The sequence below is a fragment of the Coccinella septempunctata genome, chromosome 9, assembly GCF_907165205.1.
Source record: "Coccinella septempunctata chromosome 9, icCocSept1.1, whole genome shotgun sequence".
NCBI lineage: Eukaryota > Metazoa > Arthropoda > Insecta > Coleoptera > Coccinellidae > Coccinella > Coccinella septempunctata.
The window spans coordinates 11,491,663-11,517,115 of NC_058197.1; the positions used below are offsets into that span (position 1 = coordinate 11,491,663).

The window sequence follows — 25,453 nt, forward strand, 5'->3', positions numbered from 1 at the left end:
ACTTTGCTCCTCTCCTGGCCACTTCTAGCAGGCATAATATAACATGTTTTTCGTTTTTCCTCATGATGAGATCGTCGGACTCGAAAAGTAGGCATTCTATAATTTCGAGGCATATACGACACCAGTTTATGAAGTTGCTCACGTTGTCTCTGTAAAATATGAAATACCAAGAATGAAGAGAGCAAAAACCACTGAATAAACCATTTTTTTATATATTCATTTCACAAAAAGTAGGTATTATGTTTTGTGTATGAGATACCTAACAAAAGTAACTGTAGAAAATGCTCCAAAAATGCACTCAATAAATAACTTTCCATTTTTTAATTTCTTACCTGGCAAAAAATGTACCAGGTTTGGCCGTTGAAAAGTACTTGACTTCGGCAATTCTGGCAAGTGTTTGAGCCTGTGCTAACGACCCTGTAACCGATCTTGTCATATACTTCTTCGCCTGTTTCCTCCCCACGTATTCAGCAGCTTGTCTTTTCACTGCATTGGCATGCTGCAATAAATTGAAGAATTGAAAGTATTTGTGGAAAACTATGAGTGAAAAAAAATTCATTATATACATATATTCACTGAATAATGAAGGTACGTCAACATGAATAGTATATAAGGTATCCCAAATTGCTTGACTTTGGCTTTTCCTGGTACTTCTAGACTAGATAGGAAAAAACGTTGAGAGCAGTAAAAAACGATTTCCACCAATGGATTCGAATTAGTGTTTATTCATTAATGAATAAAATGAGACAACGATTGAAAACACAAAACAAAATGATATTGTAATCATGTAATCAACTGTTGATCGAAATATTGACTGCAATCTATTGTAGCCATCTAAAATACAATTTATATTCTCTCTACAAAGACTGACATACAGTAGGTACATAGTAAAGAAGTCAACTTTTAAAAGCTCGTTTCGAACTGAGTATTCAATAACATTGCTCCAGTTGAAATAACACGAGAACAAATGTGTGCGGTATCATTTTTCAGCATGTTGTTTTTTGAACACACACAGGCGCCTGTAGGTCGTAGATAAACTGTCAACGTGCCTCGTGTTTACCAAATAGAATCAAGAAGAACTTTCTATTTATACACAGGCTGTTGGGGACGGAATTATGCATGTCGAATTAGATAATGTAATCGCATACAAAGATGCTTCAGATACGTTTAATTAACAGGGACGTAATCAAGCACAAGAAACGGATATTTCAAAAAAGGGTTCAACAAAAGGAAATATAAACTGAACATAAAATTAGTTTTTCAGCTGCTTCAAGAGAGGATAATAACATGATAAAACATTAATTATGGAGTTTGGCAGTAACAAGTTGCATATTCTTATGGTACGTGATTGAGATTTCACAAAATGACCAATCTAGAGCACAGAATGGTAACATATATTTGAAGAAACATTTTATATCCCATAAAATGGACAGTTTGATTTCCTTGTAATGGGTGAAATTTTTTAATGTTCGGTTTTATACGGGTCATCGTGGAGGACTTTTTATGTCTCATTATTTCATAACGTAAAACTGTCTTTAGAATTGTGCTGTTTTTTTATTGGCATATTTATTATCTTCATCTTCACCATTGCACTAACTGGGTTCAGGAGAATATTTTATGTGTATTTATGTGACATTTATAAATTCTTTTAGGTCCTAATATACACATATTAATTCTTTTCTATAGTGAATCCAAGAAATTGGATTATTCCACTTTTCGAAATAATGATTCTTCTTTGGCCAATTTATTTCATTTATGTTAACATAACTCCATATGATGGATAAAAGCTAACACTAAATTATCTACGTGAATTTAACTAGTTACGGTTCTGACAGTGGAATGAATGAATTTAGGTTACAAGCGTTCATTATTTAGAAACGAGTGTTTTGCTCCTTATGTTTTACTAGCTACAATCGTCTTATTTTAGATGGATGACAAGCAATTCAATTAGATAATACTGCATTTTAATTGGGAACACCGGTATTAAAGGTGACTTGTCTTTTTAAACGTTAGAAAAACTAATTGTTGTGAGGATTCATACTAAGTTCAACGTCTTGTTCAGGAATGAGCATTCCAAATCTTATTACCAATTCATGGGGTCAAGATTTAGTCATTTCTTGTTTATAATAAGTAGAAAAATGTATATACAGGATGTTTTATGATTGTGTTATCGTATTTCATAAGTACTTATTTTATCCTTTCAATTTTAGTAGCTATAACTGAATTTTTTCTGTTGTCCTTTTTTTCGGAATGTAAACGAAGCAGTCTACTTTATTTTTATGAGCAGCAGGGTGTTCCAAATAAAGAACAGGGCTCTTCTGATCTATGGAATATCCATCAAGCAATATTTGCATTCTCTTTCGACTAATATCTCATTCAAGAAGTATTGAAGCAATATGTCAAAAAATGGAATATGGAAGGGAAACTTTCTTTTACTAAATCATCCTAATAAATTTTCCAATTAGGGGTGTCACATTCGGAAGCCTGATATTTTGACAGCTGTCATATTGAGATCTGTCAGTTTTGGACAGATGACAGCTGAAAACATGCCAGTCATGTCACAGCATGCCACAACAACGCATCGAAATCTTTAAAATTCGCATCGATTGTGTACAATTACCGGGATATTTTTACATAAACCTTTTCAACACAACCATAAAAACACGTCCTACACATCAGATATCAAGAAAGTACATTATTGAGAATATTCCATGAGTTTGTGCCTCATCCTCTTCCTCACATATTGACCTCATAACTTTAGCTCGAACAACTCTCGTGTTTAAATTCATATCTATGACAAATACTGTCTCATCGGATTTCAAAAGAATTCGCATTCGTGGTATCAAAAACTCGAACAACTCCAGTATGAATCAACCAACTCCAACCACCTACAATATCGTCTCGCGAAAGACAAAGCTGGCACCAGACACCAAGCAGAGGTCGGCATTTAGTTTGAATAACTAATTGACTTTGCGTCAACAACACTTAATTAAACCGGATGTGGGCCAATACGCTTCCTTCCTTCATTAAACAAACGGTCTTGGATAGTTCGCCAGTCTGATTTGAATGCGCGAAGAGCTTTATCGATTTCACAGCGCTGTTTGCATGAAACTGGAGAGGCTCAGTAATTAATACTCTGGAAATAATCACAACTTGTTTGAGTGGAAGAGTAGGCGCTGAAATAAATCGAATATGTTGAAGGGTTTTGTTACGATAGGGTGAGAGCTGTTGTGAGCAGGAAAGATAATCTGAGCAGTGGACTGCAACAGTTTACAAATACGAGGGTGGAATATACTGCAAATCATTTGGGTCCTTGGACATTGGAGCTTCAGAGGCAATGAAAAATCGGATGGTCAGGCCAGGATAAGGCCAATCCAGCTATTGAAATTTTGAAGAACACACCAAGTATTAGCTATAGAATTGTCTAAAACTAATTTAAGATCCGGCTGGCTATATTTGCATGATACTAGAGACTCATCTACACAAACTTGGCATCGTCAACGAAACCATTTGTAGGTTCTTCCTAAAGGAGGACGCAACCATTGAGCATATCTTCTGCGACTGCTTGGTTGGAGACTTGGAACCCTTGGAGAGCTCAGGTGTCTCCATTGGGCTGCTACCTTTATATTTATCTTTTCTCAGCCCACAAAAAAGTGTAAGTTCGGCACTTTTATTTTTACTTCGATACCTGGCACAGTAACTTTATTGCCTCTAGCCAGTTGCTTCAAGGTCTTATCTCAACAGAGAACCCTGGTTGTCTGCACCTTTTGAGCACAAGTATGGCTGATGGCTCCGCCTTTAAGATGAGAGGAGTCATGTACCAGAAGCATAGAGTCTAAGTAAGTTTATTTCTTATGATTCACCTGGATGTTGATGTGTGTTCTTATGAACGACATTCTATAGTTCCTGGCTTCGGCTGACCTTTAACGGTCCAGGTCCCTGGCTACCATTGGCAGTGCGAACACTGACCCTTATATACTGGCTCACTGTCCTGATGGTGACACCTAGCCCTACTTTTCCTCTGTTAGTATTTTAGTATTGCAAGGGATTGTTCTATAATCAGTGGTTTGTGGACTAGTTTCTTTGGAGCTCATCTATAACCACTTCAAAATTAACACGTGCTGAACTATCATGGATTCTTGAGTATTTCTCCACTTCTTCAGCTCATTAAGTCTTCTACCAAGGTTTCTTGGTCTTATTCCTTAGGGCCGTCATCGTAATCAATGCATGAAACCGCTTCTAATTCAACATGAGATCATCGATGACTCTCCTCTTTGGATGAAAGGCCCCAATCCAAGTAATACTCTTCAGGCTCCTGCTTGGTGAAAAAACTCAGTGAACCATCAATCAACTTACGACAACTCATTGTTATCACGTTAATGCTCCGTAATGCATCTCGCATTTTTCTGGTTCAAGGTTGAGGTCGGCTGGATTCAAAATCGTCGGTCATTCTGGAAATTTGACCGGTTCACAATCGTGGCGCCATATAAGGAAGACATTGAAATCGTTGGAGGTTGAAAGCAAGAGCGTTCCTCCTGTCCAATGCCCGCATAATTTGCGAGAAGTAACGCTATTGTCGGTGATATCTGATCAGACACCGTTTCACATAATCCGATTCTTCGGGGCCAATGTACTTTGGTTTATTTTAAGCACGGTGTACATGGCGAAAACCAAGATTTTGTGGTTTTCAAGGGCGCCTGAAGGCTTATACTTATATGTTATCATAAATGATATTCGGCATCGGGCTCAAAAATAAATGTTAACTATGTATCTAGTAAAGTGAAGCTGGGATAAAGTCAAGGTTTGATAGCTACAGAAGGTTTTATTGTTTAATGGCTTCATTAATGGTCCAATATAAGACTATCAGGGGTTGGGAGCCTTTTGGTAGCCCAAAAAGGCCTTTAAAAAGAGTGCTTTGTGGTTTTTCAGTGACATTTTTCCAGGATATTCGATTATTGAATGAGCAGCTATAGTTTTCTGTTTCCATACTAGAGGACCTTAAAGTCAGGCCAGAGGTATCATTAAATGTTCTTTTCAAGCTTGGGTCTACCAAAAAATACCTCCATTAGAAGCATATTGTAGGAACTAACAACTCACCCAGATGAAAGGTATAGAACATTGAGTTCTACGTAATTTAATCGTAATAAATTTGGTTTCAGTGATATGTAGTACAATTACAATAATGGAAAACATTAAATTTTTCTCGAGATATTTGTTCCTCAATATACGAGTCAATATAATTACAGAACTATGCTGAAATTTCCATATTTTTTGACAGATCTAGACTCTTGGTCAGGAAATAGAGAAATTCGGGCGTAGCAAACGTTTCTCAACAATTTTGTTGCTCATTTTTCCTTGAATTTTTCAGGTTTGGATCATACCAATCTTCCTAGAACATGCATTCTAACATATTCGCAAATGATTCCTGAATAAACTGAACCAAATCATTTCTTGGAAGATTGCTGATGAAATTGTGACAGAATACGTAATATTATAGTCCGAATATTCAAAGGCGGTATGTGAATGTTACATCAGGAATTGCCAAATCGATGTCAGGGCCACAACAATGCGAAATACGCTATCCAAATTCTACACTGAATTGTTCAATCAAGGCAATATTTTATCTATCAGACACTTCGCCAAAATACGATCGTAATTTTTCTTCACAGAAAAAACTCGGAGTGGAAACAACCAACCCAACTTTCAATATGGTTTGTAGAGGATAAACAAGCTTTCTGTGCAAGGGCGGCTCGTCAGAGGAGGCAAGGGAGGCTAAGCCTCCTCATAAAGCTTAGAGCTAAAATACATTCATTTTGGGCATGTCCTTATTTTCAGAAAGTAATTTCTATATAAATTTTCCGAACACCTCAACTAGATATTCAGATAAAAATTAGTTCATTTTTCGGTCCTCCGCTCATAAAAATCCAGCATAACAATCATACAATCCAACGGCCGCGTACGCGTCCGCCGCGTCGAATATGGGCTTCTGCCTCCGTTGATAGTGTAACTCATGCATACGTTCTCTGGACTCACATACTAGCCGAACAAGAATTCAGCTGACTTACTGTACCTATTCGCCCGTAAAATGTACCCAGAGGAGGCACAGCTCCCCTGTTCTCCATCGATTCTTTCGTGCCGTCTTCGACTATATTCGCTTGATCTACGGCGGTAGGGGCGTTGTCCGGCGGTAGTTGTTATGATTTCAATTTTCAATTTGAATGTAACGACTTCGTGGAGAACTGATATATTCTTGTTAAGATAGGTTGTTCTGTTAGGGCGTTAGGGGTAAGTACTGATACGGATCAAAAAATAAAATGGAATTGAATATTGAGAATTAACTGTACACGTTGTTAAAACCTTTACAAGACCTCCACCAAATTTAATTACACTAAAGTTTACCGAAAATCGTCAGAATAGTGGTTTCAGTGTTGTTTGGTACGATAAATGTGATTGGTTAACTGGATCGATCAAACGGGAAAAATTATTTTGCTGGCCATATTTACTATTTTCTTATCAAACAGAATATACTTCATGGTTCAAAACGGGGTTTTCAGATTTGAAAAATATAACGCGTTCTATCGAAAGGCATAACAAGTCAAAGGAGCATATAGCATCCCCTTGCATTGAAAATTAGTCTTAGAACTGGCAACTTTTCATTATATTGAAGAAGTATACTTTATTGACTGATAAGAGTTTGTTCCAACACTCCTCGAAAACTATTAGCCTCCTCAGCTCTCATGACCACGAGCCGCCACTGTTTCTGTGAGGTCGAAATTTGAATAATTATACAAAAACATCGGTCTGAAATGCGATATTTCACATAATTAATTGAATTTAACTACTGGTATTTGATCAATAATTCATTTCTGGCGAAACTGATACCAATTTATTAGAACCGACACTAAGAATTGGCAGCGTTAGATTTCTTGTTCGTTCTTCTGAGAAGCAGTTTGTAATTGATCGTTCCAAGATGGATTCAATCGAATCCGATCTAGAAAGAGCTGTACAAAAAAAAATAGAGTGGAATTTCGATGATACACATGAGAGATCTAGAAGGTGTTGCATAATTGGTTGATAAAGTTTTATACAAATCAACTGTTTCATTTTCAACTTCTGATTCACAGCAAGTGTGTCCTAGCATAAAAGCTTTTAGTCCAAAGGAGTTTTGTTTTTTCCTCCCCTTCCTCTGCAGTCTACACCAATCAGTTTCTGGTTGGTCTATTAGGTGGTTCCTAAGCCAACAGTGCCCTGTGGGCTGTAGGGCAGCATATGTTCACTGAGAACATTTTCTTCAAGGGTTTCGGGTCAATAAAGGCTTCTATTCGCCTTTTCTGGCTAGTGCATTGAAGTCCTCACTTGCTTGGAACCCAGACTTAAAAGATATCTTGGTGCTTGACTCTCAGAATGTTTTTTTATGTCACATTTCTGCTCCATATAAATGCCAAATTATAATACATTTTGAATCAGCTCACTTTGACAGGAAACATACTGAGGTGTGCCCAACGTGTCAGTAAAGTACATATTATTGTGATATTAAACAACTGAAAAGAGTTGACATTTTGAGGCAGTGATAACAGTCGAAATGATAACAGTAGAAGAGAATTGATGTGAACAGCCACTATGACATTTTATTCGGGTGTGATTCTGCTTTTTTTTGGACAATAGGCTTAAAATAAGTTGCGGAAGAACCTCCAAACACTGTCAGATGCACCACGTCATCTTTGACACACTGAACAACAACCTCATCAATAAACAATCCCACCAGTAAGCGGCCGGAAAATAAAGAGAAATCCGATGCGAAAACCTTGAAAGATGTTATGCGAACATAACAAGAGATCAGCATACGTTCAAATATAGAAATATGCGAACCAGCACCGGCTGTACAACTCTTGCAGAAATTCAATAACATGAACATATATGGAATTAAACGTTGCAACAAGGAAGGACAACTGCAATTCACGACAACGTGTTTATTTCCGTTTTTCAAGACACGTTCACCGTTTTCCTTGTATTTCGGCTCTGCGGAAGGCTCCAGGCTGATCATTTATGTTTATACATCTAATTGCAACAATCGTGGAGTCTGTAGTTTTGTTTGAGCTGGTTCTAATTCATAACCATGGCAATTACCCATCTAGGTACTCTCTCAATGTTACAAATGCAAGTTATGATTGCTAACCTCAATCAAGGCGTACACTCATCCGAAATTCTAAAGTTAGCCGAGGATTCTGCATCTTAATTGAAATCAGATAGGACCAGAAATTCGTGCTACAGATGATATGAAAAATTACTGATACGGATTGTGGAGAAGCAGAATCAAACTGTGGATGAACTATTGATGGGTACAAAATGAAATACATATGGTAGTAATGACCATTCCCGAAAGGTGAAAAGTTTTATCTTACTATACAGAAATTCAATGTCTTACTTGATTTGTTCAAAACTAAATTTAATCAGTATATGTACTCGCATTATTTCTTCTCAGATTGAGAAAGGACTAAGTATGTGTCATCTGATATGCAATTTGTTTTACACAATCGTATGCGTTTTCGTTTTGTTGTTGCGGTTATGTAGTTGTGGTTTTGTAGACGTCAACAATCAACAAATGCACAGTGCATTTTTTCTTCAAATTCTCTTTTCAGCAATGTTTGATAATGATTCTTTTAAAACTGATAAGCTATTCACTAGCAAGTAGCAATGTATCCAGAGTCCCTCATTTCACCGTTGACTTTGCCGTTTATAGAGAACAGGTTGAGTCTACAGTGTTAGTCTTTGACTCGTACAAGTATTTCAGCAGTAGATTCCTAAGGTCAAAAGAAACCTTTTTTTCCTATACCATTTTTTCTGATTCGGCCCTGATTAAAAGATATACACATTTTAAGATTTTATAATGGGCTATGCCACCCATGGAGAAACAAAATTCTTTTCAGAATTACAAGCTAAATCTATGACACTACACACCTGTGGATCTATTAAACATAATTGCATTCAGCCAAAGTACCCAATTTCAAATTACTCGAATACTTCTATTTTAAAAAAACGTTCAATTAGTCACTAGAAAGCGTCGAACTTATTTTGAAGAGTTCGGTTCTTTGAATTTTTGGTATTTTCTTGGTACGTATTCACCATAATGAGAAAACTGTAAGACGTGGGTGTTATCTTGTGTTCGAAAAATATTCATCAAATGAATGAAGACTTATATTACCAAATTCAGTTCATTCGATAAAACCGTTTGTGAGATAAAACTAAAAATAACATTTTTCATGGTTTTTCAACAGCCTGTATCTTTTGAACCGAGCCGTTTAGGAAAAAATGGTAAAGGAAAAAAGTCTTCCTTTTGACCTCAAGAATCTACTATTAAAGCACTTGTACGTGTCAAAGATTCACCCTGTATAGAGAATAGTTAGTGTTTCAGAAGGCTGCGGTTATACAGAGTATTTCAACTGAAAAATTTAGCCTCTATTACTAAGCACCCAATAGATTCATTCAAGAGCTGCAGAACCATCAGCTTCCTTAAGAGTGTATCTAGCCTCTAACCTCTAAGGTTTGTCAATCTTGAATATAAGTCAGTTTTTTCGCAGTGATTCAGCAAGGCGGCGTGGTTCTGCTATCCTGCTCCACCTGAAGGAATGTTTAGGACTATTAGTTCTCAGGCTTGTCTTCCAGCGTCAAAAGAAAGACATAATTGGTTGATTCAGTAAGAGGCAGTTCAGATTTCTTTGAAGCCAACTGCGATCTTACAATTATTTAAAAAGATTTCGTCGAATACTGAATAATCCTCCTACAACTCCGCGTCCAGGAATACCATTGTCTCCTCAAGAATCCGAATATTCACCCACCAAGCAAACAACTATCAAAATTACAACTATCGTGTGAAGAGTCCGCAACTACGTTCCTACAAAATGACCGTGTTTAACGCAGACATAACAGGACGGTATAATAATAATTGGTGTGTTGGACAAACGGACTGGTGAGTCATCGTGAAGAGTCCATGACATTGAAAACCGACGTCGATTTCAACGTTCAGTTCCTTCGACCTCAACTTGATGTTAGTTATTGGAGTACCACGGAGGTTATTCCGGTGATTCCTTAAAAGGTACTACCCGTGAAATTGGTTTATTTTCGTAATGGGCCGCAGTGGAGCGAAAGTTATGATGGAACCGTTGACCACGTGATAAGTTTCGTTTACATCTTGGGCTGATGACAGATTTATCGTGTATCTGGTTCCGAATCTTGAAGAAATTGAGCAGGCACACATTTTAATGTCTCCCAATTGGTTTCTGTTCAGCTAGTCCACGTAAATTCATGAATTGAACTTCACATTCATTATTCCACAACGATTTATTTGTACTATATTCTTTTAAAAGTACCTGAACGTGCACGAATACAATGATGATATTTCGAAAAGCAGCTTCTCCTTTGGAACAGTTGTTTGTGTTGTGTTACCCGTTACCTCACGAGTATCCAGGACAGGTTTATCCATATGAACGGTTCTTAGGCCAGCCAGCTCTGGACACTTGCATAGCATGTGTTCAGCTGCTTCTGCTTCTGATCTCCAGAGCCTGAAAATCTAATCTGCCGACTTCTCATACAGAACAAATGATATTTGTAACGACAGGGTCCTGTCAGCAGTCCCACCAACACCCAAAGCTTAGCTCGTGACAGCTTAAGCAGTTTTCTGGTGTAGGTCGGTTAAATCATCAAGAATTTCTTCGACTGAGTAAGTCCAGGAGTGCTTCTCCAGAGGGTTATTCTGTTGTTCAACTCCCAGTGTTGGACCGATGCCTTATATTTTCAAAGCCCACAGAAAGGCTCAGGTCCAGCAGGTGCTAACTTTGATGCTCTTTTTGCAAGTTAATCGACTTTTACATTTCTTTCAACACCACAATGCCCTTGTACCCATAGTAGAGTCACTTTATTGTCCCTGGCCAGTTGCTTTATGGCATTGCGGCAATCCCATGTCAGCAGAGGTCCCTCGCACTGTGATTCCAGGGACCTCAGCATGGCCTGACTGTCCGTTGTGATATAGATATGCGATATGCTTTGAGGTTCATTGTAAGACACTCCTAAGCACATACGTAAACAGCCAGTGTCTCGGTCTGTAAACTAGAGGGTTCTCTTCCCAGGTTCCCAGGGCTTTAGAGATCCTCATTTTAGGTCCATATACGTCAATGCCGATGCCTTTTCTGATTTTGATCCATCAGTAAACCACATGGATGACTTTTTGTCCAAACGATTTACGAAACTTATTGCACTTGGACGGTCAGCTATGACCGTTTCCAAGAGAGTTTCAAAGAAAGATTGGCATAACATCCGATGGTTTTGCCAAGAGGTTTGAGTTTAGTTGGTTCAATATCCTCATATGTCCAACCTAGTTTCCGGTTAAGAGATGCCAGTTAAGGGATATTCTTATTGCTTCCAGCAGGCTACAATTCCTCATATGTACGTGTAGGGGAGGCAGATCAAGTATGGCTCCAAGCGTTACAGCTAGCCCTCCAGTTCAAGAGTTCTTATGAACTCCGATATCGGGTATGCTGCTCCAAAAAGGTTACGTCCACGCTTCTACAACTTTGAGCATTTTTTATGGCTTATTAACTTAAAATGCTAGTCATCAGAAGTATCCTCCTCACCACAAAAACCTCAGATTCTACTATTTCTACTATTTTCATTAGATGCTTCCTAGGATAAGAGGAAAGTGGACATCTCCTGCAAAATTCTGTGACCCACAGAAGGATTTCAGGCTATTGCCTCGTCCTTATCGGTCACTTCGTTTATCAAGCTAATAGGAACCCAGACTTCAGAAACTTTGTTATTTTCGACTATTTTTTTGGGTTTTTTTGGCAACAGTTAGGAATTCAAATTGATGTAACGAAATATTCAGTTGCCATCCAGAAATGCTTGTCGGGTTAGAAGCTTTATGTTGCTCTGTTGAAAACAATAAATACAAGACAGAATTCAGCATCTGCTCTTTCCCAGTGGAATCAGCCTTTTGGTCATCCTGAATATTGGTCTAGCTTTTTAACTTTTACATCTGAAATTTTGGTCATTGCAACTATGTGGTCATCAGATCTACTGTTCATTGTAACTACCAACTCTATGAATTATATTTTTGACAGCTTCGTTTTAGAGGTCCAAAGTTATTCGGTGTCGAGAATATCACGTGTATCCATTTCGAATCCTTGATATGATAAATGAATCCGAATATTGTCAGATATATCGAACAGGCTGACTCAACTCCCTCATTGTTAGCACGGTCGACTTCTGAGAGCAGCCCGAGAAAATAATAACGCACGTCCTTAAGATATATCAATTCAACAATAATCCAGGTGAACTTGGACGCTGATGATGACTTCCCTAGATGGTTATCCGACTCGATGAGGACGAAAATGTTACCGTAAAGTGGCCGTACGGTAAACATCTAACGTAGCATTGAAAGCAAATTACATTCGTCGTATAAATATGGGCAAAACAACTGTCGGAAAATTTATAGATGAAGGGAAATGTCAGGTAGTGAAGGAAATCGGATTAGTCGCTGTCGCAGCACAAAAGACTGATATCTTCAAGCGAAACTAAGGCAAACATCCTCTGATATCACCTAGTTGAAATGAAATGATTCAAGAAAAGTACCTAGTACCTATAGTCCATTCACGTTTATTTTAGCAGTCGATTGGCCATGGAAATTTGACACATTTCACTCTATATAGTACGAAAATGTGGGGTTATGAAGCTTATCAAAACATTTTTGGGTTTTAAATCAACGCTATGTTGCCCTTTCTACGTAAAAGTTTCTGTTATTACGTATTTCATCACAATGTCGAATCTCTTCGGAAAATATGTGACGAACATAATTGAAGTTTATACAAACTGACTGAAGGCATGCCAAATCCAGTTATTTGCACGGAAAATACAAGAGATCGGTATAATATCATAATATGCATTAGCTTGAGGGGAGTTAATGTTTCTTTTCTTCTTTGGCTTAAAATTGAATACGTTACAGCAGTTGTAGATTTCAAAAATATCAACCCGAAGATGAAATGCATATGATGCAGTGGTTGGGAATGGGTATCTCCCGTCTCCCGAAGGAATTAACAGATAATTACAAGAATGTTAAATTCATCAACAAAAATCATCTTGCATCAATAAAAAGGAATTGAGGGAAGTTTCAAGTTAAGATGAACTTCACCTTTGAACCAAAATTTCAAATGAATAAACAATTAAGAGGACAACTGGCGGTATTTGTGGCTATTCATCTTAATACAATGATATAATAATAATAATTAGGTATTTATTGGTAGCTTAAGACATTCACAATGTATAGGACAAGTCAAATGAAAAATAGAAAAATCAATTTTCGGGAACTTATTCTACGATGACATTCATCGAAAATCCTGTAGTAAACTTTTCGCATTAATTCAAACAAAAATAAAATATCTCAAATGCCACCACTTTTTTGGGTCTCCCAATAGAAGGATATTCTTAGTCATCCTCTTCATTCACAATCTTTCTGATTGTGACCGTCTGACGTATTGTGGATTTTAGAATATCAGGGTATGACTATATGAATGAGCGGAACAATAGCACTTCCTGAAACCCTGTCCCTTTGTTCAATCACTTTCGACATTTTCGTAATAAAAATTGATATTAGTTGTGGCAACGGCGATATGACATTAACGACATTTCATGAGTGCCAACCTCACTCCGTTCTAGTTATAAAAACTTGAGAAAATTATTTCATGGCCAACCAACTGCTAAAATAAATATGAATGGAGTATCCTCTATAATGAACTCACAAACTCACTGCTCAGAATGATAATACGTCATATGTCAATTGATGGATAATCAGCTTCCTTATCACAAGAATCGTAAAAACACCCGTTTCAGCTGCCATTTTTTTAAACGTGAAAGCGGGGACAATGTTTCGCGGAGTCCATAAAATCAATGCCATGGCTCTAAAAATGACTCATTGCCATCAGCAGAACCATATTCGTTATAACGAAGGCATGACAGAATTGTGTAACAAACGAAGAATTAATCGTAAAAATACTTTATTGCGAAATTTGGTGAATTATAGCGGTTACAAGGTAATTTAATGCTTGGGTGGAAATGGACCTATATTCTCTTTGAGCAGGAGTTTCTCCTCTACTTATTTTTGGGTGTAGATGTTTTAGTAAGATATGTATTCATTCAGAATGTTATCAAGTCTTAGACCAACTTCCTTTACGTTGTTCGAAAAAAAAAGAAAAACGAAAAATATAACTTAAGCAGATAGGGCATAAATGCTGCATCTGGACAGGGTGAATCTTTAACTCGTACAAATATTTTAATAGTAGATTCTTGAGGTCAATCTATAATCCTTCATCATTCTTTCTTTATCGGCTCATTTCAAAAGATGCCGTTGAAAAACCATACAAAAATGATATTTTTAGTTGTATCTCACAAACGGTTTCATCGAATGACAAGAATTTCGAAAAATATGAAGTTTTTCATTTGTTTGATGAAACCAAATATTCAAAGAACCCCATTCTTGATGATGATGATTTTTTTCGAACACAAGGTAACACCCACGTCATCCACTTTTCTCATTATGACCAATATGGTACCATAAAAATACCAAAAATTCAAGATTTTTCAACTAACTAGACTGGTGAGTCACAATTTTTGTATATTGCGAAAAATTTATATATTTATAAGTTTTGCTACTGAATACGCGGAAATCAATTCATTATTGAAATATAAAATACGAATATTGAAGTAGCAACTCATTTTAATTTCACGAAATAATGATATATAGCTTCCGTTTCCAGTTATCTTACAGAATTTAATATCATTAATCGAATTCGAACATGAATAATGATTCTTTTAACATTTTTTCCCAATTATCACCAATTTATCTGTCATAAACACCTCTTTCACGTTAATTCTCTGGAGTTGCACAAACTTATTTCAATTGTAACTCTGTTATATCACCAGAAATTTCGTGAAAAATAGTGGTAATAAGGTTGACCTTTTGTTTTGTACTTCGTGAAAAAGTTTGAAATTATGCCAATTACAACAATAATTAGAGATTTTCCTATATAATAGAGGTTGTGTACCTACAGGTGGGTCAAGTTGAGCGCTCTAGTGAAAAGCTGCTTTATAGAGAGGTAATTCAAGGCTGATATTATTTAACCCATGCTTTAAGTTAAAAGAAAAGGAGAATGGTTGTATGTATTATTTAATCTTCAAAAATGGGGGGCACCATTGTTTCATTTCATTTTCGTAAAATATTCTAGTTCCTATCTTAATTCTTCGTAATGTTCTCTTTTTCAGTTATACAGGGAGAGTCTTTGACTCGTACGAATATTTTAACAGTGGATTCTTGAGGTTAAAAGAAACAGTTTTTCACCATACCATTGTTCCGAATCGGCTTTTTGTTGAAAACATACAGGGTGTTGAAAAAAAACAATAAAAATCTCACGGAAGGTTTTATCGAAAGAAATGAATTTCGGAATATTTTTCATTTATTTGATTGATCTTTTTCGAGCACAATATTTTACCCACGTCTTCCAGTTTTCTCATTATGACCATAACGTAACATAAAAATACCAAAAATTCAAAGAACTCAACTCTATCTAATGTATCTGTGAAATTTGAAAACTTGGGTACTTTGGCTGAATACATCTCTGTTTAAAAGATCCACAGGTGTGTAGTATCACAGATTTAGCTAGATATTCTGAAGGTTATTTTGTTTTTCCAGAGATGGTACAGCCGTTTATGGCAAGGTAAATTATGACTGAGATTGTGAAGTCTGTTGTCTATAAACATTCATAAATCCAATTAAGAAGAAAAAAATATTTTTCTTTAGCAATATCCCACCTAGGTTTAATCAACTCGATCAAATTTTGATTTTGGGTAGGGTTTTTAACAACTTATCCAATACTAGATACAGCATTGTTGGTCGTTTACTTTACCAAAACATTAAGTCATGTTAGAAAATGTTGAAATCGAATTTATAGGACAACTAGACGCAAACGAAATGAAGCCAACCACTTTCACGTTGATATCTCCACAAAATCTATGTTTCTAAACTTCGTCACGTAATTGTTCCGAAAAAATACTAATTAGCGAATATATAAGATGTATGAATTATGGTAGATAAGTGGGATGCTTGATTTATCCAAGTTTTTAATTTATGCTCAATCGTGCCTTACTCGATTATGATAAACGTTTTATTGGCGTCGTTCTACAGCAAAGACCGTTGTTTATCCGACGTATACAACGTATGGTAATAAATTGTAATTAAAACTGTGAAAGTTTTCACTTTCGAATAAAAGTTTTCATAATCGTGTGAAAATTCATCTCAGGTCAATGCTCACAATGAGATAGCGAGAAGAAAATTCTCAATAATAGATTCATTGTTTGTTGCACGAAATGAAGCAGCAACTTAATATACTACGTTGCGAAACTCGAGTTAAGCATAAGGAAATAATTTTGAATACACATCCAGTACACATCTGAAGGAATTGTTTCCCCTCCTGGATGAAAGCTCCAAAATCCATCCAAAAATAATTTTGTGTTAAAATCTATGCGTAAAAATCTCAATGAAGTAGGTAAAGGAAAAAGGAGGTCCTGTCATGTGTATATTGTGTGGAGGGGGGTAGGAAACTCTGGTCCACCTATAGTTGCAAAATACTTTGATATGCTTTAGATGACATCTGTAAGATAGAGGATGCAGAGCTCTCTAGATACTTCAGTTCATTAGGACTCATGTGAAACATGAGGACGAGCTGTAGATGATTCTGCAGCGAGACAAGTTCTGATGGAGGCCAAAATAGGTTTTTGAAGAGGAGATAGGGTATAGCGTCTGATTGGCTAGAGTTTTATCTTGATCTCTGCGAATTTTAATCTGCTACATTGTGAAAATGTCAGTCAACCCACCCTCGTGAAAATTTCGATGATAATCAATGCAAATTCCTCACAGGAAACGCCAGTGCCATTACGTAGACCAGGACATGTAAAAGATCTATCTCTAGGTGAGTCATACGACTCCAAACAAGTACACGCGAACCTTTTTGGCCAAAACGTATACGATATCCCAGTCGAAGAATATGCAGCATTCAGAGGAAGTGAATCAACTTTAATCGCTGATAACGACGACTTTGTTTCAGTGTTACGAATTCATTGACGGAGTTGAGAGAACTTATAGGAAATGTATTATCTACAAGCTGTACCGGAATTGAGGTAACAAAATTTGGTCAGAGGTTCTCGAGACAAAAGTTGGTGACATCTATTTTTTATTTTTCAAGCAGCTCCTCTTTCGGAGTTACAGCCTGGTAGATATACTTTGTATGGCAGAAGGAAATTAAAAAAAATGGAATCCTGTTGAAATTGTAATAAGGGTTGATTTCGGTGCTTGAGTTTTTTTATCGATAATGCCGAAATCAAATTTCTATTGATATCGATCATCAAATTAATATTGCCTGCGTTATACAATAGTGAGAAGGAATGCTGAAGCAGAAAGATGATGTTGTCAATAGATCCTGAAAAATCCTGAAAAACAATATTACCTTCAGAATAATTAGCTGAATCTGTGACTCTATACATCTGTGGATTTTTTAAACAGAGTTGTATTCAGCCAGAGTACCGAATTTTTCTAATTCCACAGATACTTTCAAATTTCTGAGCATCAAATCACTCAAAATCTAGGTATTATACGAGAAAATATGAAAGATACTTTTATTTTACAAAACGTTCAAATATCCATTAGATAGCTTCCAACTTAGATTCTAAAGTTACGTTTTTTGAATTTTTGGTATTTTTATGGTAGGTAATGGTCATAATAAGAAAACTGGAAAACGTGGGTAATATTTTGTGTTTGAAAAAGATGAAGCGAATAAATGAAAAACTATATGCCGAAATTCATTTCATTCAATAAAACCGTTGGTGAGATAGAACTAAAAATACTGTTTTTCATGGTTCCTCAACAGCCTGTATCTTTTGAACCGTGCCGATTCGGAAAAAATGCTAAGAAAAAAAATGTTTCTTTTGACCTCCAGAAGATACTGTTGAGATATTTGAACGAGTCAAAGGCTCGACTCGCCCTGTATATCGAGATATGCGAATATTCTTTGTCTCGTGAATAGTTCAAACTCACCAAATATAATTGAATATAAGCACCTGATCAAACAATGGAAGAAAACAATGATTTTATCATTATTCAAAAATTCACCGAGAAAAACTCAAACAACATTTTGCATACTACTTAGAACAAGATAGGTATTATTATCGAATATACACTTGCTGAAAATCATTGTTAACAAATAATAAATTATACGTTAGAACTACACCTGACAGAACAAATGATTTTTCATTCGATAATAAATGTTAATTTATGCGGATATGTATTTAGATGTGAATAACTTCGATAATATAATACTGTTGGTGCTTCAAATATTCTAGGTATGTCAATGTGTAGGATTTCTTTTGACTTCCTACTTGTTTCCCCACAAAAGAATCGTTTCTTCAGGTCAAGCCAATTAAATTTCACAGGAAAATTTACTGAGATTTTTTCCTGAACAGATATTGCATATATCAGGAGTTTTTCTCCACTTCAGGACTCAAGAGTTCTAAGAAGGAGGTGAGTGTATTTTGAAAATGATATGTATTGAGCAGAATAAGATGGGTTTCGCTAATTCAGCTATCAATTCACTAACAATGGGTATATTGTTCTCTCAAAAATCTTTGTAGACACAATATACTCCACCATTATGTCGTATGAGAGACTACTGTCCTCAATTCTGAGTGCGTTTTTATGTCATAAGGTGTTTTCATTCACAAACACACTGGCGGAACGGATAATTACATCGTGACTAATGAATTAAGTGTGAACGTACCTCCGTTTTTGTTTCTTGTCGAAACAATCGGCAGGATATTGTCTTGAATTTGCGTCGGAACCGAGATTTCAACGCCTGAAAATTGCGTCAGAAGGAGCTGGGGACAAAAGAAGTGAACGAACGTGTTAGAGGCGGGTTTGCATACGGACGTTCGACTCCAACGATTGTTACAGCATTCTTTGTTTCAATTCTGAACACGGGAACCGTTGAGAATGTTGGAAAATTCAGCGAATAACTCAACGCAACCGGTGGATAGAGGGAGTTTAGGGTGTTATCGTAAATTTCACACTTTTGAAATTATGGAAATTCATGGAACCCATTCTTTGTATCTGATGGTCACTTTTCCTTTATTTCATGGTCAAGGTTTCCATCCTGCTTGTCATATTCTTCAGACTGGCATAGCAGACTAATTTGATAAAAAAAATTTCTTATACACGGTCAGTCCTAGACTCGTACAAGTATTTCAACAGTACATTCTTGAGGTCAAAAGAAACACATTTTTCCTTTACCATTTTTTCCAAATCGGATGGGTTCAAAAGATACAGGCTGTTGAAAAACCTTAAAAAATGTTATTTGCAGTTCTATCTCACAAACGGTTTCATCGAATGAAATGAATATCGGAATACAGTTTTTCATTTGTTTGATGAATCTTTTTCGAATACAAGATATCACCCACGTCTTCCAGTTCTCTCATTATGACCTTAACGTACCCTAAAAATACCAAAAGTTCAAAGAAACCAACTTTTGAAACTAAGTTGGATGCTACTTAATGAATATTTGAACATTTTGTGAAATAAAAGTATTCTTCATATTTTCTCGTATAATGCGTCGTTTTCGAGTAATTTGATGTCCAAAAATAAAAAATATCTGTGATATTCGGAAAATTGGGTACTTTGGCCGAATTCAACTCTGTTTACAAGTTCAACAGATATGTAATGTTATGCAGGGTGTATTTGAAAGTGAGGCTTTTTATCAACAGACTGTAGAACTGGTCAAAATGAAGCGTTTCACCAAAAATCACCCATACAAAACTCAAAATCAAAATGACAAAGTTGAGCAAAAAATTGAAAATGATTACTGGAATAGATCCTAATAAGACCCTAGACCGTTTGTTAGCTGGATTATCGCAAAGCAGTGGGAAAAAAACTTATCTCCCTTATCGACCATGTGGTTTCGTTTAGGATATTGGCTCGTTCGATATTTACGTGGTTGTGAAAATGGAAACTTAGGTATGCCAAAGTGTTCTCATTATTTTTTAGTAACTTACACGATTTCATGAAATGGCTCATTTCGATACCAACTGACAGAAGAGACTTAGGACACGAGTGAAAAAAATAGAATAATACTTCAACATCTCACCAATAAAAGTCTCAATTATTCACGAATTTTCTCACAATGGGCATCACAATCTTCTTATTCGAACATTCCAACAATGGTCGTAAAAATGGGATGAAATGGGGAAACATCATCGAACTTTTACAGCATAACTAACATAAGCAGTTTCAAGAATCTGCCTTGATTTTCTACATTTCTTTCACCCTAAATTACACGATACAACAATTATGATTCTCTCAAAAGAGATCTAATCCGATGAACTTGGTACTGAACCATTCATTGTCGAGCCATATGTTTATGTTTTTTTTTTTTCGTTTTTGTAATGCCGGAGTCACCTTTCACAGGGTGAACTGTGCTTGTAATTCAATGAAATTTTGTCGAACTTCTAGGGGTTGTATCTCAGCCATCTTGGATATTTTATATAAGCAATTTGTGGTTAAACGATTTATTTCGATGAGTTCTACCTTCAGCTAAAAAAAAAGCCTCACCTTTGAAAACAACTTGTAGATTTAGCTTGTTATTCTAAGGGGAATTTTGTTTATCCAGGGGTGGCATAGCTCAATATGAAAACTTAAAATGGCTATATCGTATAATCAGGGCCGAATCGAAAAAAAGGTTTTTTTTGACCTCAAGAATCTACTCTTAAAAAATTTGTACGAGTCAAAGACTCAGCCTGTGTAGAAAGTACCAAAAATATTTTCTCGAAGCAACCAAAGTAATCTGAATTTTTCTAGCTGAATAGTTATACCATTTTCCATCCAAGCGAATCAACCTTGAGTCAACAGTTTAAAATATATATAATTGTCCACATTTATCAAACTGGTAGAGAGAATCGCGGTTCTTTTCAATAATAAAACATCCTCCACATCGTTATTATGTATTCGCAACGACAAGCGAAGGTCTCTGCTGAAATATGGACACTCGAACAAAAATTTATTCTTCTGTATGTAGGTGTTCAATGACTGGGAACAAGTACTGCACTTGCTTTCCCATTACTCAATAAGAATCTTGTTGAATATTTAGAAATCCAGTCTTGAATCACTTTGTGAGTTTCAACTTTTCAGTTTTTATTGGTCGTTGATAGGACACTTCATTCATAAAGTGGGCAGATGGATATTGTTGCATAAAAGAAATACATGAATGCATTCTGATAAAGTTCGAGAAATTTTCCTATTATTCCTTCTGAAATTCTCTAAGGCGTAGAAAGGCTGAAGTACCCTCGACAAGCTGCTCAACTATTCATGCCTTAAAATTAACAAATTAAGACACTGTCAACTCACCTCACAAAGTGCCACCCCAGTCTCCAATCTTTCCATGAAATTCTCCACGTTGATATTCAGATGGGGATACAGCATTTGAAGCCATTCAGCCAAGTCCTCCTTCATGGCGTACAGATACTCCTCGCTGGACTTGAAGGGCCTAAAAGGCCTAGCCTCCAAAACCACCGTATTCATATCTGGTGTACTATTTGCACTTTCTCACGAAGCGAAGAAATTTGACATATTGCACGTACAGCCTCTCGAAACTTATCTGTAATAGAGAGATGGTACATTGGCGGTTATCTAATCTAGATCGGCGGTATATGGATCAAATAGGAAGTGATTGTTTGAGAAACGGAAGATCGCTTAACGATGTAGAACTCTTATTGTTCACTTTCGGTTACATCAGAGCTAATTCTATTTATTTTGGGATCAATGGGTGTATCATAACATCTTATCATTTTTAATTAATACTTGTGTGTTTCGATTGCAATTATTCATGTCCGTTTAAATGAGATAGAAAGTAATCTGATCCTCCAATAAAGCACCTATTCTGTGACTTCATGCAATCCACCTTGCCAACTTTCTTAAAAAATTCCAAAACCTTTCTTCTAATGAATTTTTAATAAAACTTAGTGTATTGCTAGCATGGAATCTCTGCGACTCTCAGATACTGAAAATAGGGGGCACCTACAAGTAGCAAGCAAGATAAACAACCTACAGCCATTCCGTGAAAAAATGATTAGCTTCGCTCCCTACTGTTCAGATATGTCGGCAAGTTTCTATAAAAAGAGCGTGAAAAAATTGAACGTAGTACGGGACCAGCTCCTTATGGTCCTCATCTCCATAATGCTGGTACCAACTCACGCAAGCTTCCTTAATGGAAACGATTAGAGAGACCACATAAACTACCGGCATATCTGGATATTGCGATTTACAATCTTAATCTATAGCACAACATGTTAAATGTTCCTTGGCTGACCTCTACACGTAACGATGGTTGTGGGTACCTAGAGCCCACGTGATTAATTAGGGAAAATGTAGCGTTTCCACGTGTTGCTCGAGGAAAGCGGTAATTTTACGGTGGGTAGGTTTTCCGGTAGTAAGAACAGGTGAAAATGGAGTTAACTTGTTTGATTCGCCTTGTTTTTGCACAGACAGTCACTAAGAGAAACTGTAAAAAAGACAACAATCCTTCGCCACATTTGTTGATAAACTGAAGCTACCAAGCTATTTTGGCATTTTATACCATTTCCATCAGTATATGTTGTAGTCAATTGGGAAGTTTGACCTTCAAAATGTCAATTCCACCCAAGAAATCAGAACTCAAGAAAAAGTGTTATTTTGTCAGGCAAAAAAAACACACTTGGCCCTTTTGCTCAGATAAAAAAATTGCTCTAGAGGAAACGATGAAACCACTAAACCTTCACAGCAGATCACTGTCTGCCTACCCTGCGACGTATTGTGCCAACAATACAATTTCAGTTTTGGATGCTGAGCATTTTATTTCCTTCAAAACTTTTTGAAAAATCGTTAGGAAAGTATGGAATACGATAAAAGTTAGTTTCATGTAAAAACGATCTCTTTAAATATTTGTTATGTGAAACTGAAACTGGAGGATATTAGTGAAAAAAGACATTAAATAAGAAGGTAATTTTTATCGTTATCTGAATAAAATTTCAACAGAAATTAAACAAGTTCGCAGAAATTAGTTCCATTGGTATTCTATCTCGAAATGTTTATGGGCCAGGGCCGGCTGTTGGTAGGTACCTGAACGAGCTGTCGCTAGGAAAGAATCTATAGGTGGCGCTTTCGTCTTCGTATGGTTCGAGTAGATGATGATGGATTTGTATAGAAACAGAGTATTTAGAGGGAGTTTCATATTCCATAGATATAATATACCTGATTTTTTAGATTTTTATGAAATTCATTGAGATGGTCTGTCTTTCAGATAGTCCCTCAACAATTTGCACAATGATTGGTGTTCTGGCAACGAGTCTGGTAAGGCATGTTCTGTTAAGTGTTCTGTTAGCTCCAATAATTATTGTTTTGTGAGTGTTCTTTTCTGATTCACTTTGCTGTGTAGGTTAGAAGATTCGGTCCTTCTTCAAGCTTCTTGGCTATTATTTTTTCAACTGCTTTTCCAAGAAGGTAGATACAGTCCAAATTTGAATCAATTACATAGAATAGGAACAGAGCCTTTATGTAAGTACCTCAAACTGTCAAAATATTAATAAAAAGTCCTCGAAAACCGTCGAGAATTTGGACATAGTTGTGTTATTAAACTTATGTTTAAATTTAACAAGGAATTCAAAAATGTAAGAATATATAGGGTGTTCTATTTAAAATAACGAAATTGATAGCTATGCAGAAAATACAAATCATTTTGTATAGTTCTAAATAATTTCAGGAGATGCTCTACTCAAAAAGAGAAAAGTTTTATTTGAAACTCTCTTCCGTAAAATCAATAGAATCAGAGTAATCGATCGCTGCCCCATGGCGCGGACACCCTGTATATTATTTTAGGGGTAAATGATACCATGAACTCACGTTTTTTCATATTCATTCACGTTCGAATTGCAAAAATCGTTCCTTAGAATTCCACGCCTAATTAACGAAAAATCCTGAGTATACTCCTTTCACTTTTATTTCAGCAGTCGGTTGGCCATGGAAATTTGACACATTTCACTCTGTATAGTACGAAAATGTAGGGTTATGACGCTTGTCAAAACATTTTTGGGTTTTAAATAAACGAAGAAGAAGAAATTAACGCTATGTTGCCCGTTCAACGTAAAAGTTTCTGTTATTACGTATTTTATCACAATGTCGAATCTCTTCGGGAAATATGTGACGAACATAGTTGAAGTTTATACAAACTGATTGAAGGCATACCAAATTCAGTTATTTGCATGGAAAATACAAGAGATCAGTAAAATATCATAATATGCACTAGCTTGAGGAGAGTTAATGTTCGTTATCTTCTTTGGCTAAAGTTTAAATACGTTACAGCAGTTGTGGATTTCAAAAGTATTAACCCAAAGATGAAATCCATATGATGCAGTGGTTGGGAATGGGTATCTTCCGAAGGAATTAACAGGTAATTACAAGAATGTTAAATTCTTCAACAAAAATCATCTTGAATCAACATAAGTAAAAAGAATTAAAGGACGTTTCAAGTCAAGATGAACTTCACCTTTGAACAAAAATTTCACATGAATAAACAATTAACAGGACAACTGGCGCGTATTTGTGGCTGTTCATCTCAATGCATTGATAATAATAATTGATAATATTTATTTATTTATTGGTACCCTAAGACATTTGCAATGTATAGGACAAGTCAAATGAAAAATAGAAAAATCAATTTTCGGAAACTTATTCTACGATGACATTCATCGAAAATCCTGTAGCAAACTTTTCGCTGAAATTCAGCTGAAATATAAGTCGTTTAGATTCAGATGAAACATTATATAAATTCTCTTACATTGAATATGTTCGCTACCGTCTGACATATTGTGGATTTTAAATTATCAGGGTATAACTATTTGAATGAGCGGACCTGAATTCTAAATAGCACTTCCTGAAACCCTGTCTCTTTTTCTATTACTTTCGGCATTTTCGTAATAAAAATTGATATTAGTTGTAGCAACGGCGTTATGACATTAACGACATTTCATGAGTGCCAATCTTACTGCGTTCTAGTTACAAAAACTTGAGAAAATTATTTCATGGCCAACCGACTGCTAAAATAAATGTGAATGGAGTATAGTTCTCGATATTTTCACGCGCGAAAAAGAGTCAGACCTAGAAAACCGCCAAATTCCCCGTAAGTCAATAGCTCAAAGGAAATTCCTCTATCACTCCTTGGTATTTAAAATCGCACCGATCTATATATAGCATTGCTCTTACTCCCAGTTATTTGCCTTAGTCAAATATACCTGGAATCCCGAGCATCAGCAAACTCAACAGATCAATCACAGAGGTTTTTTA

General features: G+C 36.1%; 1 protein-coding gene across 2 annotated transcripts in view; it reads right to left on the bottom strand.

Moving 5' to 3' along the window:
- LOC123320093 (GAS2-like protein pickled eggs) overlaps positions 1-25,453 on the bottom strand; it is a 48,391-nt gene that overhangs the window by 17,342 nt on the left and 5,596 nt on the right. For both annotated transcript variants that reach the window (XM_044907264.1, XM_044907265.1), the window contains exons 2-4: positions 21,485-21,734; positions 333-499; positions 3-149 (exon numbers count right to left, since the gene is read on the bottom strand). In XM_044907264.1, the coding sequence (XP_044763199.1) occupies positions 3-149; positions 333-499; positions 21,485-21,658 (488 nt within the window). In that variant the 5' untranslated portion in view covers positions 21,659-21,734. The remainder of the gene's footprint in view (positions 1-2; positions 150-332; positions 500-21,484; positions 21,735-25,453) is intronic.